Here is a 14,453-nt window from a genome sequence, read left to right as displayed (position 1 = left end):
CTTGCCACTGATAAGCCTGATATGGATGTCATAACCCCGCGCTACGGCAACAATTGCCCCTCCAAAATTTTTGAATCAAACAAGAAGCTTTCCATTAATACTTCCTCGATCAATCGAACCTTTGTCCGACAAAACAAACGGTCCCTCGACAAAACTGTGCATTTATATATCGAAGTTATTTGAACCGAAAGACGATATTCGACATGCCTGGAGCTGAAGAATCAGGCGATTTGGTGAAACAGACGCCAACCGATTTCTTCGAGTCTATCGGCCATAAAGCCGAGCATCTTGCGCCCGTTACCAATGGAACCAACGGCGTTGCGCATGCAGATGAGGATGAGAAAGTTGTCGAGGAAATCGAGTCTTTATGCATGAACTGCCACGAAAATGTATGTGCCAACATTAAGCCATGCTCGTATCCTATAAATTTGCCTACTAATGATATTTAGGGCACGACGCGCATGCTTCTAACCAAGATTCCCTACTTTCGCGAAGTTATCCTTATGTCCTTTTCCTGCGACAAGTGTGGCTTCTCCAACTCCGAGATACAATCTGCGGGTACTATCCAGCCAAAGGGTTCGAGCTACCTGTTGCGTTTAACCGAAATGGCCGACTTCGAAAGACAGGTAGTCAAATCCGACACTGCCATCGTCAAATTCATCGAACTTGACCTCGAGGTACCCGCAGGCCGTGGACAGCTTACGAACGTTGAAGGTCTTTTGACTACAATTGTAGATGACCTAGAGCTTGGACAGGAGACGCGAAAAGAACAAGCGCCGGAAGTATATGATAAAATCGAAGAGATCATCAAGAAAGGACGCGAGATGCTTGCTGGGGAGGCATTCCCCTTTAGGCTCTCTGTTGATGATCCCGCCGGGAACTCTTGGATCACGCCTAACATGCGCGACGGTGTTGGGAAGTGGGAGAAACACGAATACGTCCGTTCCCCCGAGCAAAATGAGGCCCTGGGTCTCGCTGCCACGAACCCAGCCGGCGGAGCTTCTGAGGATGACGAGGATATTATCCCAGACCAAGTATACGAGTTTCCAGCTACATGTCCCGGATGCATGCACCCTTGCACAACTAACATGAAGATGGTTGATATCCCACACTTTAAGTCCGTTGTGTTGATGTCAACTGTCTGTTCGGACTGCGGGTACCGATCGAATGACGTTAAGACCGGAGGTGAAATACCAAAGCTAGGCAAGAAGATCATACTAAGAGTCGAGACTGCGGAGGATCTTGCCCGAGACATACTGAAGAGTGAGAGCTGCTCACTGGAGTGCCCTGAGCTCAATCTCCAAGTAAACCCTGGAACGCTAGGGGGGCGATTCACTACTGTTGAAGGTCTCCTAACACAAGTACGGAACGATCTTCACAACCAGATATTTGAGACTGGCGCGGAAGGAGGCGACTCTTTAGGTGCCGATGAAAAATCGCAATGGACTTCGTTTTTCGAGGGCATAGATGCTGCCATCAAGGGCGAGAAGAAGTTCACTGTTATCCTTACCGACCCCCTCGCAAGTAGCTATGTCCAGAAAGCAGTTGATCCCGATCAGGATGATCCCCAGATCACGACGGAGGACTACGAGCGGACGGACCAAGAAGAGGAAGACCTAGGTCTCCGCGATATGAAGGTTGAGGGCTATGAGGAAGACAACACGAATGGTTCTGCGGAGGTCAATGGCGCATAATGGTTTGGTGAAGAGGATGGTTGTATAGAATTACCCTAGTAACTGGAGCATCAAGATACCTGGTTGGAGTCCGAGGAAGAGCTTGAGGACAACATGATATGGATAACCTTAGTAAAACTAAAAGTGCTTTATTATTAACCCCTTTAGTGTTTTATGGTTATGGAGTAAATTATTTTATCACGATTGTTGGTTTCGTAACTACGTACGTACATCGTTCTCCATTTCGCTATTCATATGTGCGGGCTCGTAAACAGGTTATTCAAGGATGTAAGACTGCGATTATAGTAACATGATTCAGAGATTTGTATTGTCCTAGATAGAGTCAGCATACCCCATCTACCTTGTGACTCAACAGATGAATCATCACGATGATTCAGAAATGTAACTCATAGAGATATCAAGACTTCATATGCTATTTTTGAACGCTGTTATGAAATGGGCTACTTTACACTGAAATGTCGCTGATTTACCGCTGTACTCCAAGTCCAATCAATAGTCTTAAAACTTAGTCTCGTGAGTCTGAATAGCCATTTAAGATGGGTCATTGATATTCAACCTCTCCTTAAAGGAGGACCCGAGATCTTCGACAGCCTCGTCCAACACATCCTTACTCAGGTCGACCCATTCGCTGTCGTCGATCGCCTCTTCAACATTGAACCACTGCACGGGAGACTTGGGAATGGTCTGCATAGCCAGCCACTTCTCACTTATTTTCGGCATCTTCGGTCTAATACCTGCGGAGATGGTTGTTGGACTCACGCTTGCTATCGGCGGCAGCCTCATGAACGAGCCCCTTAACCTGTCGCGCAGGTTTCTGAAGTCCGTGAGCTTGGTGAAGCGGATATTGCCTCTTCGACTTTCCGTTCGCTCGATGAGGCCGAAGTTGGCAGACGACTGGAAGAATTCGAGAACGAATCCGCCGGAAAATGTCGATAACATGCTAAAGTCACAGTACAAGGAGTTCGTCTCGTGGAAGGGGCGCGGCGAGATGGCGTTGTTCCCGTACATGGAGAAGAAGACTGGAATAGGGCTGGAAGTAAACATCGCGATCAACTCGTTGTAGTTAGACTGCTGCATTGGCAATGAACCGGCCTGGGAGAAATCGTTGAACTATGCAGCATAGTGAGCCATATTAGCCCTCGATGTTTTAACTTACCTACCAAGGATAAGGCTCCATCGTTACATATAGGGGGTACGTACCCCGAAGAAATCAATGGCCTCCTTTTCGGACCCCGAGACAAAATAGTCATATTGTAATTTGAGCAATGACCTTTCATCCGGAGCGCATATACCAACGGGGAGGGCCCTCAGGCTTTTCTTCTTGGCTATAAGGCGGATGTACTTCTTGACGTCGCGTACAATGGCGCGGATAACTGGTGCAGCGACGGTTTTGGATGCATTGTTAATGAATCCGCAAGACACAACCAACCCTAAAGTGTTCGAGTACTTCGTCATTTCGTCGACAGATTTGAAATACGATTGTAAAACATCATGCCTATATGAGCTATACGCCGAAGAATCTAAAGATTCTTCATCGTGATATGGCGCGATGCACTAAGTCCACGACATGAGTGAGATTCCACATATCAGGGAGCGGGACCTTCATATTTGGAAATGCCATTCTTTTGAAGGAAAAAAGAGGAGCAACATACCGGAAGCACATATATGCCAGCTTCGGCTAACATGTTCATGGCGGTATCATGATTTTTGGTATTATCGATGTAATCTAGGGTCTCCATTATGAGCCCTCTTACTTGGGGTCAAAGAGAAAATATATCGACATAGTTTACTTACAGACGGATATCAACCTTCCCTTGACAACTTTTTTCTTGGCATGCGTCTGTTAGTGCCACGTTAGTGCCGGCTCGCCAAATGGCCTACAACACCCATACAAACAGCGACCGCTCGCTAACAGGACTCTATCTGGCGGTGTAGAGCCCAACTTTTCGCCCTCTCGACAAGGAATCCAACATTCGCATCGACGACGAGAAGCTGCGACGACGAGACGATTAGGATAACTTCGAAGTCGTGATACGAAGTGCCTAGGAAGGTTCTCGCCCCGTCGTCGCCCCGAAATTATACCTATACGTCGACGTAAGGATCACGACTAGATTGCAGAACCCTTACGAAGAAACAAACACCTACCAAAGCCCTGGTAGTTTGTCGAGTACCTCACCCGGAGGAGGGAAACACAGTCGAATTTCATGTGTGCCATTTGGTTAGAAATGGGAGATATTAGGTGTTCGAGGGTTATTGTCGTTGTACGGCACGTATCCGTGGAGGATTGGAACTAGCGTAGAGTGGTTTATCCCTCGTCGAGCGGTTTCCCATAAGCGAGTACGCCTTGGAAGCGGGAATAGCCTCTTTTTGTACATCTTGGGAGGACGCTGGCTCCGACCCGGGGTGCTGTGGTTGGTCGCCCCGGTGGTACGGTGGAATCACAGGACAACAAAGTCTAAAATAGCCTCATAGCCTCTCACGTCGTATGCCCCTCGGGAGGCCTGCCCCGACGTTAAATTTACCTTACCTTACCTTACCTTACAGACGGATATCGTGTTTATTCCGAGGTCCTTGAGTAGCGGAATGCTGCGTTCGAGGTTATAAAGCTGGTCCTCGGCTAGGGGGTCGACTAGTAATTGGGGTTTCTTGATATGCGGTTGGTATACAACCCCGTTGATCAGGAACTAGAATTCGTTAATGATATTTACTAGAGTAGAGACCAATGGCAGCTTACCCGCTGATCACCCTGCCAGAAGAATTTCCCTCTGATAATTATCGGTGGAGTTGGATTTGTTGGAGCTGGCGCGGTTGATGGAGCGGATGAAGAAGCCATGACTGCTTACTCCCCCCTTGTGATTTTAGTTAATAGGTTTTATTGGCTAAGGCTTAGATGTAAATAGATGTGTAGAATGAGGTTATAAATCCAATATCAGATTCAAACACTTGGATGCTATACTGGAGTTGAATGTGTGGTAATATGAGGAATGCAAGTCTATATCATGTAGGTATTAGTGAATTCGATAAGGTAAAGTTCTGTCAATGTCTGTTTCCTATAGGTAACGTTCGATTGGGTAGATGCTTTAGCTGCGTCATGGCATGAAATCTATTGGGAACAGGCGCTTTCCATGCGCTGTGACCTATGAGATAGCCTGCGTCAGGAGCGCCCAGGAGAGCTGGCCGAGGCTCCTTACCCAATCGCCGTTCTTACGTAATTGCCTGGTCTGAGGTCATGTTACATAAGCAATTTAGTCAGTTGTGCCCGCTTCATGCTAAATATTTCGATATTCTTGTATACCATTGCTTACGTCATTTCGGTTATCCTAAAAATTATCACCTCTTCTTTTCAGACCAAATTGATCATGACTTTCAAGCTAATACATCTTGATAACGCAACCTCAATATCACTGATGGATGAACATGACACTGACCGTTAAGCCAAACATGAGTTTAACGAGGAGAATTTGGTAGCGAACTGTTATAATTGGTTGGAATCCACGGACAGTGCAAGAGGGAAACAGCCTTGCTATATGAGTTTTCTCATGTCAGTTTTAGTGAGTAGGTGCACCCTACGGCGCCCTAGAACAACTCAATCTTTAGCGCCAATCTGTACAACAATACTCAAGTCTACCACCGTTGAAACAAATCTGTTTCGTCGCAGGCTTTTCTCAACCACGCCCAATATTCAGGAGAAAAAGGAAAAGGATAAGAAAAAGAAACGCGACATGGATCGAAGTCTTCGTATTGCCGTCGCCGGATGTGTAAGTCTTCATCAACCTCCTCATGCATACCCAGCAGTATTTGTGATGCTGACTGTTCAATCGCATAGGGCCATGGCACACTGGACGCCCTCTATGCATCTGCGCAGGCATCTTGTGAAGCGCGCGGCTGGGACAATTTAGATCTCTTTATCGTCGGAGGTGATTTTCAAGTAATACCATCTTTTAGTTGAAGTAACATCCATGTCCTGATGTATCGAAAACTGACGAGTATCCTAGGCCGTCCGCAACGCGAAGGATCTTTCAGTCATGTCTGTGCCAGCCAAGTATCGTGAGCTGGGCGATTTCCCAGAGTACTACAGTGGCAAGAAGAAGGCCCCGTACTTGACCGTATTCGTCGGCGGGAACCATGAGGCCAGTGCACATTTGTGGGAGCTGTTCTACGGAGGCTGGGTCGCGCCCAACATTTACTACATGGGCGCCGCTAACGTGCTGCGACTCGGCCCTCTACGAATAGCTGGCATGGGCGGTATCTACAACGAGCCTCACTACGACAAAGCTCACTATGAACGCCTTCCTTTTAGTCGGAGTCATATGTCTAGCTTCTACCACACACGTGAATTTGACGTGCGCAAACTCTTACAATTACGAGAGCAAGTTGACGTCGTATTGAGCCACGACTGGCCAAGAGCTATAGAGAATTACGGCAATGCCGCCACGTTGTTTAAGTGGAAGCCTGATTTTCGAAAGGAGAGTCTCGATGGCTCGCTGGGGAACCCTGCGGCAGCATATGTCATGGATCGACTGAGACCCGCGTATTGGTTCTCGGCCCACATGCACTGCAAATATCCCGCTGTCAAGACATATAAAGATCCAAGCAAAGCTGAACTGGCTAAAATGAAGAAGGAACAGGAGGAGCAGAAGGCTGCAGCCGCAGCTTCGGAGGAGGCTACTGCCAACCCTGACGAGATCGATCTGGACATGGATGATGAAGCGGAACCCTCACCAGCCAAACCGACCGATACCACGACATCTTCAGACCCCGGAAGCACAACCCCAGTCGACGCTATTTCTGAAGAGCTCCGCGCACAGCTACCGGCGTCCTTCGCTAAACCGGTGCAAAGGCCATCCGGAGTCAATCCAGGCCAACCGGTTCCGCCATCCATCACAAATAAAGCCGTCCGCTTTCTCGCCTTGGACAAGTGTCTCCCAGGGCGCAAGTATCTCCAGTTGTGCGAGGTAACGCCCGTTAGCAAATCGCCTATGGAGAAGTCCAAGAAATCAGACAACCCAGAACAACGCTATGAGCTGGAGTATGATCCGGAATGGCTTGCGATCACACGTGCTTTTGCGCCGTACCTGACCATCGGTGGGCCGCATATGGCCCCGGCACCCCCTGATCTAGGCGAAGAAGTATATCGGCCGATGATCGACCAAGAGCGCGCCTGGGTGAAGCTGAACATCGTCGACAAGGGCAAGCTGGCCGTGCCCCACAATTTCGCCCTCACCGCGCCGCCTCACCGTCGGGGCGTCGATCCCGACTTCGTCGACGAACAGCCCGACGAGTACACGAACCCGCAGACGACGGCGTTCTGCGAGCTGCTTGGCGTGCCGAACCTCTGGGATGCGAGCCCCGAGGAAAGGGCAAGGCGGAAGGAGGAAGGTCCCAAGGTCACTTCCGCGGAACCGAGATTTAGTCGTGGCGGTGGAAGGGGTCATGATAGCAAGTTTACAAAACGGGAGAGGTTTGTAAAGGGAGGACGAGGCTGGGGAAAATCGGTTGAGGCGTCGGTGCATGCACCAGACTGGGGTTCAGTTCATTCAAAGTGAATCGCAGGCTGTCACTGAAGAGGCTGATCGCTGAAAGCCCTTGTACTTCTTTAAGGGAGATATCGAGAGCTACACGGTTACTGTTCCCAGTAAAGGAACAGAATAAATAGGACACATGAAATGACTTTTGCCAGTAGACAAATTATATTGGTAAACAACCTAAAAGAGATGTTTCCCCTCCTAAAAAGCATGCTCTCGATAGAGAAACGCAAGCCACGCAGAGTGACGGGGGATTAATTAGATCAATCTTCCATCCGTTATAGACATTCAACCCACGGAGGAGCTAGAATTGAACGCATATGCTTAGATGGGTACAGGCTACTATTTTGTTAGACCTACCAACGACCAGAACTTATTTGATAAGTTAATCTAGAAGTGCATATTCTGCTCATCCATGGATCCCATTCAGAGCATCTTCGTACACGATAACCTCTACCTTGAATTGAAGAATCAGTCGTATTTATCGCCCCATGGTATCTTTACGCCGGTAAACGCCGATCATGTCTCGTGTCTAGTACATCAACACCTTCGGATACATTCGACCCCTGACTGATTAAGAGTCTACGTTTGTTCTGTAGGAAAGGGAGGTAGATGAGCTTGGCTGGTTCTCTGGGGATGGTGGGCAAAACGCTTCTTCTTACTGTCAAGACCCAAGTAATCCGCTGCCATCAACAGTTCAAGACAGAGTTCGACAGGGACCTCCATGTCTGGAACGTTGTCCTTCTCTCGGTTCTTGTACCAGTAGTGGAAGTACTCGACTACCTTCTCTAGCACCATACCACTATTATGCGGTCAGCTCCAGAATTTTCATGGTTGGCCATGTTATAATGGGATACAATAACAATGCGGGGGAGGATGAGATGTCTCAGATCAAGTGTAGTGTGCTGTCATTCAGACCATAGGAAAACGGTCTGTCAGTAAGAACACAGCGAAATTTTGTGATTCATCACCGACAATGCGTGGTGGGAGACGATGGTCGACGAGGTATATGATGATTGGGATTGGAATGCCAACTTACGTGATCTCCTGGAAGACGCATCTGCCGGTTATGGCCTCGGCAAATTGACCTAACTTAGGTCAATGCTATTCCAAGGCGTGGCATAAGTTCAGATGAGAAGACGAAGCTCACTCTTGGGATCCAGCATGCTCTTGATGGCAGGGCTGATGAAAGCTGCCTCTCGAAGCACTACAAACTCGTAGCCATCACTGGAGACTAGAGTTATGTATTTACTATCACTCATCTTGAGAGATCTCCTCGAAAGGGCTGGTGGGCTGCTTTGAGGTGTAGAGGAGCGGTAAGTTGAGAAAACTCGGTTGAGGAAGAATTTTTGAGATGTTCGTATTGGGTGGAGCTTTTCCGACGTTTGCGCCTCAAATAAGGTGCCACAAGTGAGATACAGTTGCTTTGTGGCGGTCTTTAGTCGATTTTAATAGATTTTAGTGAACTTTTAGTGAATGATCAGTGCACCCGGCTGCACGTTGCTGGGGCTATCCTTATCATCTGATTGGTCCAGATTGTTTTCTTGACCGGCTGGTGGGGGAGTTGTTTTATGCCAGCTGAAACAAACTGTGTGACCCATGGTTGCCAGGTCGACGTTACCAATTGAGTTTCTATTATTTACTGCTAATGCTCTGACGAAATGCACCAACCCAACGAACCAACCAGCACAATTCACTGAGCCTCAGACACCCACATTTTTCCTTAACCTCAGTACTGCTTGGTTAGTCTTAACCAATTCATTCTTACCTATTTTCAACAATTTCGTCGAACCCGAACCTTTGACGAAAAAAATAAAAAAGTTTCACCTTTAATTTCCATCCGCATTCCATTCCTCCCAACCTTTCTCTCTATCGTCCCATCCGAAACCACTTTATCCTATCTACATTTCTTCCTTTCTCGCAATCTCAACGGTGAGGTAAATTAAGACACAATTGTCCCGTTACCGTATTAGCAAAAAAAAAACTCCGATCGAGCCACTTTACACGAATTCAATCCTCCCCCAACCGCGACACGCCTAACGATGGCATCTCGCAACTCTTACTTTGGCGGTGGAGGCATGAGTGAGAAGAACGACAGTGGTGTTCAACGACGTGCAACAGGCAAGGAGCGTAACACGCGATCGAGTGAGGGAACCGTTAGTACAGTTATGAGCGCGTCTACGGGTCGAGAGTCGTCGGCAACCCATATGACAGAGGCACCGGCGTACTCCAAGAAGATCGTGGTGGTTGGTGATGGTGGTTGCGGCAAGACATGTCTGTTGATTAGCTACAGCCAAGGCTATTTCCCCGAGGTACGATAACCCACCCCTCCTCGTCACCGTACCCTGTATTTTAAGAAACCGACTTTGCGCCGAAAGCTAACATCAGGTCTAGAAATATGTGCCTACTGTATTCGAGAACTACATCACCTATCCGACTCACCAGCCTAGTGGTAAGACCGTCGAGCTTGCACTATGGGACACCGCCGGCCAAGAAGAGTACGACCGACTCCGACCCTTGTCGTACCCCGAGACCGATCTCATCTTTGTCTGCTTTGCTATTGACTGTCCCAACTCTCTTGACAACGTCTTAGACAAGGTTCGTCGCTATCTTTCTACCGCAGTCTCGCTTTTCTATATCTACCTACATGGTCACAAGAGGGAGAAAAAACTGACAGGAGTTCTAGTGGTATCCCGAAGTCCTCCACTTCTGCCCTTACACCCCTCTCATCCTCGTCGGCCTCAAGTCAGATCTACGACACAACAAGGCCTGTGTCAATCTACTGAACGCCCAAGGCCTTACGCCCGTTACTAGCGAGCAAGGCGCGGGTGTAGCCGAGAAGATGGGCGCGCAGTACATGGAGTGTAGTAGCAAGGAGATGACGGGTGTCGACGAGATCTTCGACCGAGCTATTCAGACGGTGGTAGCAAACGACCGACGTAACCTGGAGGTCGCCATGGCCGCCGCTCCGACCTCGATGCCCGGACCGAGCACCTCCTCCGGCAGCGGACGCAATATCCCCGGTCTCCGCGCTTTTAAGAAGAAGAAGCGGAACTGTAACTTCTTGTGAAATGTCCCCTGCCGAGGTAGCCGGTTTTGGTAGTGCGTGTTGGGCTTACGAGAAGAGCCAGCGTGCTATCGAGATGTCGAGATGTGGATGGATGAGAGAGAAACAAACCTACTAATGACCTTTTGCATGACAACAACAATTTTTCTTTCTCGACGACAAAGTTTTTTTTCTTGCTCTACTCTCACGACCTCGGACAGGGACAGGTTGGGTTTTTCGCCGTTTTGTTGCTTTTCTCCCCCAAAAGAGAGAGAGAGCTTCTTGCATTTCAAGATGTTGATGTGCGTGGCGTTCCCGCGAGTCCCTTACTTTTTTTTTCTCCCTCTCTCTTCCAGCCTTCGTATAAGGGTCTAATGATTAGGATCAAAGGGAAGGGCAAATGGTGTTTCGTCCTTTTGTTATTTTTGCACTTTTGTTTTTGCCTCGGACCTGAATTTGGCTTGGCTTGGCTTCACTTTTCGCTAGCCACCACCTTTTACGATAGCTAATGGTTACGCAAAGTTCCCCTTTTTTTTTAATTTCTCGGACGAAAAGATAATGAAGAACACGCTTGCTCCCCGTTTTCGCCTGAACCAAAAGAAATTGCCGCCAACGAGAAGAGAAAGATGGGACGACCTTGGGATGGAATACTGGAAACAAAGTGAAGTGAAGTGAAGTTACGTGTACCAAATCATGCGTCTGTTTACGAAAGGAGGGATCTTGTTTCCCCCTTTCGCTGTACGAATTCTAGTTTCTGCTCTTGGCACTGCTTGCCGTTTATCCTTCAAGGCATGGGATAGGAAATTCAGAAATTCATGACAGCTTATTTGTGCCTATCGTTTGAGTGTGACATGTGTAGTGTAATGTGTAATGTGCCATGGCTTCATGAGGCCAAAGCGGGTATCGTGATCAATTGCCCCCTAACATTCATTCGTAGCCCTCTAGCATTTCCCGGTACAGATTCTCCTGGTTATACCAAGTTCCCGACAATGCCATTCTCCCTCCTAATTCTTCCCCGTCGTAGTCGTCTCCCCCTCCGCTTGCTGGCCCTGGCCCTCCTCGCCCTCGGAACCGGCCTTACCGTCCTCGGGGTCCTTGGCCATGACGTTCTCGAACTGTGACCACAGTGCCTCAACGGATGAAAACTCGTTGCCGACCGCGACCACGGCCTCGAGCGATCGGTTTAGCTTATTGATGTTGGCGAGGACGTGCTCGAAGCTCTGTTTACACTGTATTAGCTTTTTTTTTCATCCTCTCCGTAGGTACCTTGTTTAGTTCTTATGATGGGGTAAAATGAAACGAACCATAGCTATCTCGCCGATCAATGCCTCCCGCTGTTGTTCGAAGTACGACTTCTCGCGGTCCCGGTCCCGGTCCCGGATGCTTAGCGCCGACATGGAGCGCTGGAGTTGCTGGCTTGAGGACATTGTGTTCGTTCGCTCACTTGCGAAGTATGTAGAAGGCCAGTGGACGTGGATGTACAATGTTAAAAGCAAGAATTAAGTAAATGTTTAATTCGTAGCGAGTGGGGCCAGGTTGGCCGTTTGGCTTTTAATGGATATTAATCGTTGTACTGGAGACGACGCGCCGTTGCGCGTAGATTGATTTGAATTGAGTTTGGATCTGGCGGGGTTAAGTTTTGGGGTAGCCCCTCTACGCCCACTTACGTAATGATATCTAAAGCTCCAAGCCCTCAAAACCATAAACGGCTAAGACATATCTATTAGTAAAATATCCATACAGAGAAGCATAGGAAGTAAGTAGGAGTATCAATTGACTTATATCACTGCGCATATATGATATAACAAACGTTTTTCATCAAGTAAAATTCATACAATGTCTCAGGAATACCAAGTGGACGGGCTATCCCCGACCCTTATATTCCTGAAGTAGCCCTTTTAAGCTTCTACTATACAGGTTGATCATCTGCGTCACCATATTCCCGCATGATACGGTTCCATGTCGTCATCGCTAAAATCCCTCTTACTGGCGACGTATACATGCCCCTAGCCTCAGTTGTCTATACCCTATTCGTTGTTGCGTCCGTCATTCCTTCATGCATTGCAAAAAACCGATATGGGAAAAAAATCCTTCCCTAAAACGCCTGTGTGATAGTGGTATCAAGAGTTTCGAAAATTCGTCGCGGAACGTTGCAATTCAGCTGTAACGCATTATAAAAAGTAGTCAGACGGGCCACGTCGTCCTGCGGGCACGTGCCTCAGGTCATCAGGGACGGCCGAGAAGATGCTGAACTTGGGGTCAAGATTCTTGTCCACGGACATGATCGAGGCAACGTTCCCGCAGCGGTAACAGTAGTTTGGCGCTGACCAAACTGTAACAACCGAGTTTTGTGGGAAGTGGTACTATTCGCGAGTAAGCAAGTGAATAATTAGTATTATAGAGTAAAAGAGATTACCTTGTAGCCTTCGTTGACTAGTTGGTGAGCCCGAGCGATCAACTTCAGTCCATTGACGTGGTTGAATTCTGTCGCTACCTTGTCACCAAAGAGCCAACCTGCACCTCTCGGGCTAATAGCCCAAGTCTCGACTTCCTCAGGATCACTCCAGACCAGATCACAGAATGCTCCCTCATGAGGAATCTCCTGCGCCCGGGCTACGACGCGAATCTGATCGATGGTACGGATCTCGGGGCTTAGTCCACCATGGACACAGAGAATCTCCCCGTCCACGATAGCGGCTAGAACCAGGAAATCGAAAACTTGGCAACACGACTTCCAGACCGACGCGTTTCCGTACTTTTGCTGGCATTCTTCGTAAAAACCATACACCTGAGTAATCTGTCGAGATTCATGGTTGCCACGGACAAGAACAATACGATCCGGATATCTGAAAAGTGTGTTAGAATAGAGGGTATGGACTTGGGATTGTTTTGGTCCTTCTTACTTAGCCTTCAAACACATGAGCAGTGTGAACGTCTCAAGACTAAAGTACCCTCGATCCACAAAGTCACCCAAAAATACGAAGCGAGTGTCGGCATTGTTGACGGTTGCCGAAGCATCTGATGAGTTGCGTTGAGAAGCACTTGGAGATTCATTGCCTTCTTCCTCCTCCTCTTCTGCATTAGTGGACTCCTCATTAGGAAGTCCAGGGACATCTCCCGTTGGATTTTTCGGCTTCTTTATTTTCTTCTTCAACTTCGGGTTAGTAATCTCAGTGGGTGGTTCGATATCTGCTGATGTAATTACGGAAGTTGAGGTTATAGGAGCCTCAGTAACGGGTTGACCCGGCATACCACCACTAACGCGGAAAAGCTCCAGTAGATCGTAGAATTGGCCATGAATGTCGCCACAAATAGTGACCGGAGTAACTACCGGTTGAATATTGGATTCTAAACAAGAAAAGAGTTAGAGTAACCTTACCATCGTGGCGCAAAAGTGAGCATACCTTCCATCAAGACTTCCTTAACCATCTCGCAGAGTTCCTTCATTACTGGTTCCGGTAGATAACGGCATTGCTTAGCTTGTTCGAGCCATTCGTCTAAGCCAGAACCCGGGGTCAACTTTGCCGGTCCCGGCTTCGGGACAGCAGGCCTAGAAGAACTCATCGCGATATGTACAACCGTGCGGAGATAGTGTCTTGACCACTGGCAGGCCAATTATAAGGGCGCTTATGTTCGTTCTGCGAAGCGACCGGCTGGATAAGTAGCAACTGGAATGCCTCGACTAGATAGATGATTCAGAACCTCCGTTGGAGGTAAGATTTATGCGAGGGGTTCAATCGACGGTCGCCGTCAAGCTTCTAAAGTACTATAATGAAGACCTCGAGCTATAAAGAAGTCCAGTGGCTTGGAGGTTTGTCAAATTTGGTTGCGCGTCATCAAATCGCGTGTAGATGCCAGACTGGCTGCTTATCTCTGGATCGTTTCGAGTATTGGAAATTGATCGCGTCTTCTAACAGTGACTTGCAAGGGGTGGTCAAAGTATATCGTATTTCTAAGGGATGTTTGGTATGATCGCAGGAGCTGTTCAAGACGAATGCTTCGTCTCTTCAAGCAACTTTGTGCGGTAATAGTGAGCTTTGGTCCCTCTTGATGTTCAGGCGCAAGTATTAACGGCCGAATTTCGAGGTTGAGCACCGTCCATCTCGGCTTGTTCCGCATAAATGGTTATTCCGGTCATTAGGTAAGGTTGTCCTTCGGTTAAACTTAAGAAGCTTTCGTATTATGCAT

General features: G+C 48.1%; 8 protein-coding genes across 8 annotated transcripts; 3 read left to right on the top strand and 5 right to left on the bottom strand.

Moving 5' to 3' along the window:
- The first annotated feature begins 26 nt into the window (after positions 1-26).
- On the top strand, positions 27-2,000 carry F4807DRAFT_58887 (zinc finger protein zpr1). The gene is made up of 2 exons (XM_048003238.1): positions 27-389; positions 450-2,000. The coding sequence occupies exons 1-2, from the start codon at positions 204-206 to the stop codon at positions 1,692-1,694; spliced, it is 1,431 nt and encodes a 476-aa protein (XP_047855316.1). The 5' UTR covers positions 27-203; the 3' UTR covers positions 1,695-2,000.
- A 6-nt stretch (positions 2,001-2,006) lies between these two features.
- Positions 2,007-3,526, bottom strand: F4807DRAFT_422668 (glycoside hydrolase family 72 protein). Its single transcript, XM_047997706.1, has 3 exons — positions 3,347-3,526; positions 2,895-3,248; positions 2,007-2,804 (listed from the first exon to the last, which is right to left on the bottom strand). Exons 1-3 carry the CDS (start codon positions 3,431-3,433, stop codon positions 2,226-2,228), a joined length of 1,020 nt encoding a protein of 339 aa, XP_047855315.1. The 5' UTR covers positions 3,434-3,526; the 3' UTR covers positions 2,007-2,225.
- Positions 3,509-4,853, bottom strand: F4807DRAFT_422663 (uncharacterized protein). The gene is made up of 2 exons (XM_047997705.1): positions 4,429-4,853; positions 3,509-4,378 (listed from the first exon to the last, which is right to left on the bottom strand). The coding sequence occupies exons 1-2, from the start codon at positions 4,525-4,527 to the stop codon at positions 4,223-4,225; spliced, it is 255 nt and encodes an 84-aa protein (XP_047855314.1). The 5' UTR covers positions 4,528-4,853; the 3' UTR covers positions 3,509-4,222.
- A 380-nt stretch (positions 4,854-5,233) lies between these two features.
- On the top strand, positions 5,234-7,240 carry F4807DRAFT_451320 (lariat debranching enzyme, C-terminal domain-containing protein; the record flags this gene model as incomplete). The annotated part of the gene is made up of 3 exons (XM_048000226.1): positions 5,234-5,452; positions 5,521-5,622; positions 5,690-7,240. The coding sequence occupies 3 exons, from the start codon at positions 5,234-5,236 to the stop codon at positions 7,238-7,240; spliced, it is 1,872 nt and encodes a 623-aa protein (XP_047855313.1).
- Positions 7,241-7,801: 561 nt separating this feature from the next.
- F4807DRAFT_459632 (POZ domain-containing protein) lies at positions 7,802-8,481 on the bottom strand (the record flags this gene model as incomplete). The annotated part of the gene is made up of 3 exons (XM_048001399.1): positions 7,802-8,021; positions 8,259-8,307; positions 8,370-8,481. The coding sequence occupies 3 exons, from the start codon at positions 8,479-8,481 to the stop codon at positions 7,802-7,804; spliced, it is 381 nt and encodes a 126-aa protein (XP_047855312.1).
- Positions 8,482-9,297: 816 nt separating this feature from the next.
- On the top strand, positions 9,298-10,289 carry F4807DRAFT_451319 (ras-domain-containing protein; the record flags this gene model as incomplete). The annotated part of the gene is made up of 3 exons (XM_048000225.1): positions 9,298-9,531; positions 9,614-9,817; positions 9,906-10,289. 3 exons carry the CDS (start codon positions 9,298-9,300, stop codon positions 10,287-10,289), a joined length of 822 nt encoding a protein of 273 aa, XP_047855311.1.
- Positions 10,290-11,093: 804 nt separating this feature from the next.
- F4807DRAFT_422654 (DASH complex subunit Dad1-domain-containing protein) lies at positions 11,094-11,860 on the bottom strand. The gene is made up of 2 exons (XM_047997704.1): positions 11,570-11,860; positions 11,094-11,485 (listed from the first exon to the last, which is right to left on the bottom strand). The coding sequence occupies exons 1-2, from the start codon at positions 11,690-11,692 to the stop codon at positions 11,270-11,272; spliced, it is 339 nt and encodes a 112-aa protein (XP_047855310.1). The 5' UTR covers positions 11,693-11,860; the 3' UTR covers positions 11,094-11,269.
- Positions 11,861-12,074: 214 nt separating this feature from the next.
- F4807DRAFT_422652 (Metallo-dependent phosphatase) lies at positions 12,075-14,321 on the bottom strand. Its single transcript, XM_047997703.1, has 4 exons — positions 13,670-14,321; positions 13,169-13,613; positions 12,682-13,111; positions 12,075-12,628 (listed from the first exon to the last, which is right to left on the bottom strand). Exons 1-4 carry the CDS (start codon positions 13,827-13,829, stop codon positions 12,437-12,439), a joined length of 1,227 nt encoding a protein of 408 aa, XP_047855309.1. The 5' UTR covers positions 13,830-14,321; the 3' UTR covers positions 12,075-12,436.
- Positions 14,322-14,453: the final 132 nt, after the last annotated feature.

The sequence above is a fragment of the Annulohypoxylon truncatum genome, assembly GCF_022578515.1.
Source record: "Annulohypoxylon truncatum strain CBS 140777 unplaced genomic scaffold F4807scaffold_12, whole genome shotgun sequence".
Lineage (NCBI taxonomy): Eukaryota > Fungi > Ascomycota > Sordariomycetes > Xylariales > Hypoxylaceae > Annulohypoxylon > Annulohypoxylon truncatum.
This window is presented reverse-complemented; position numbering and strand designations above follow the sequence as displayed.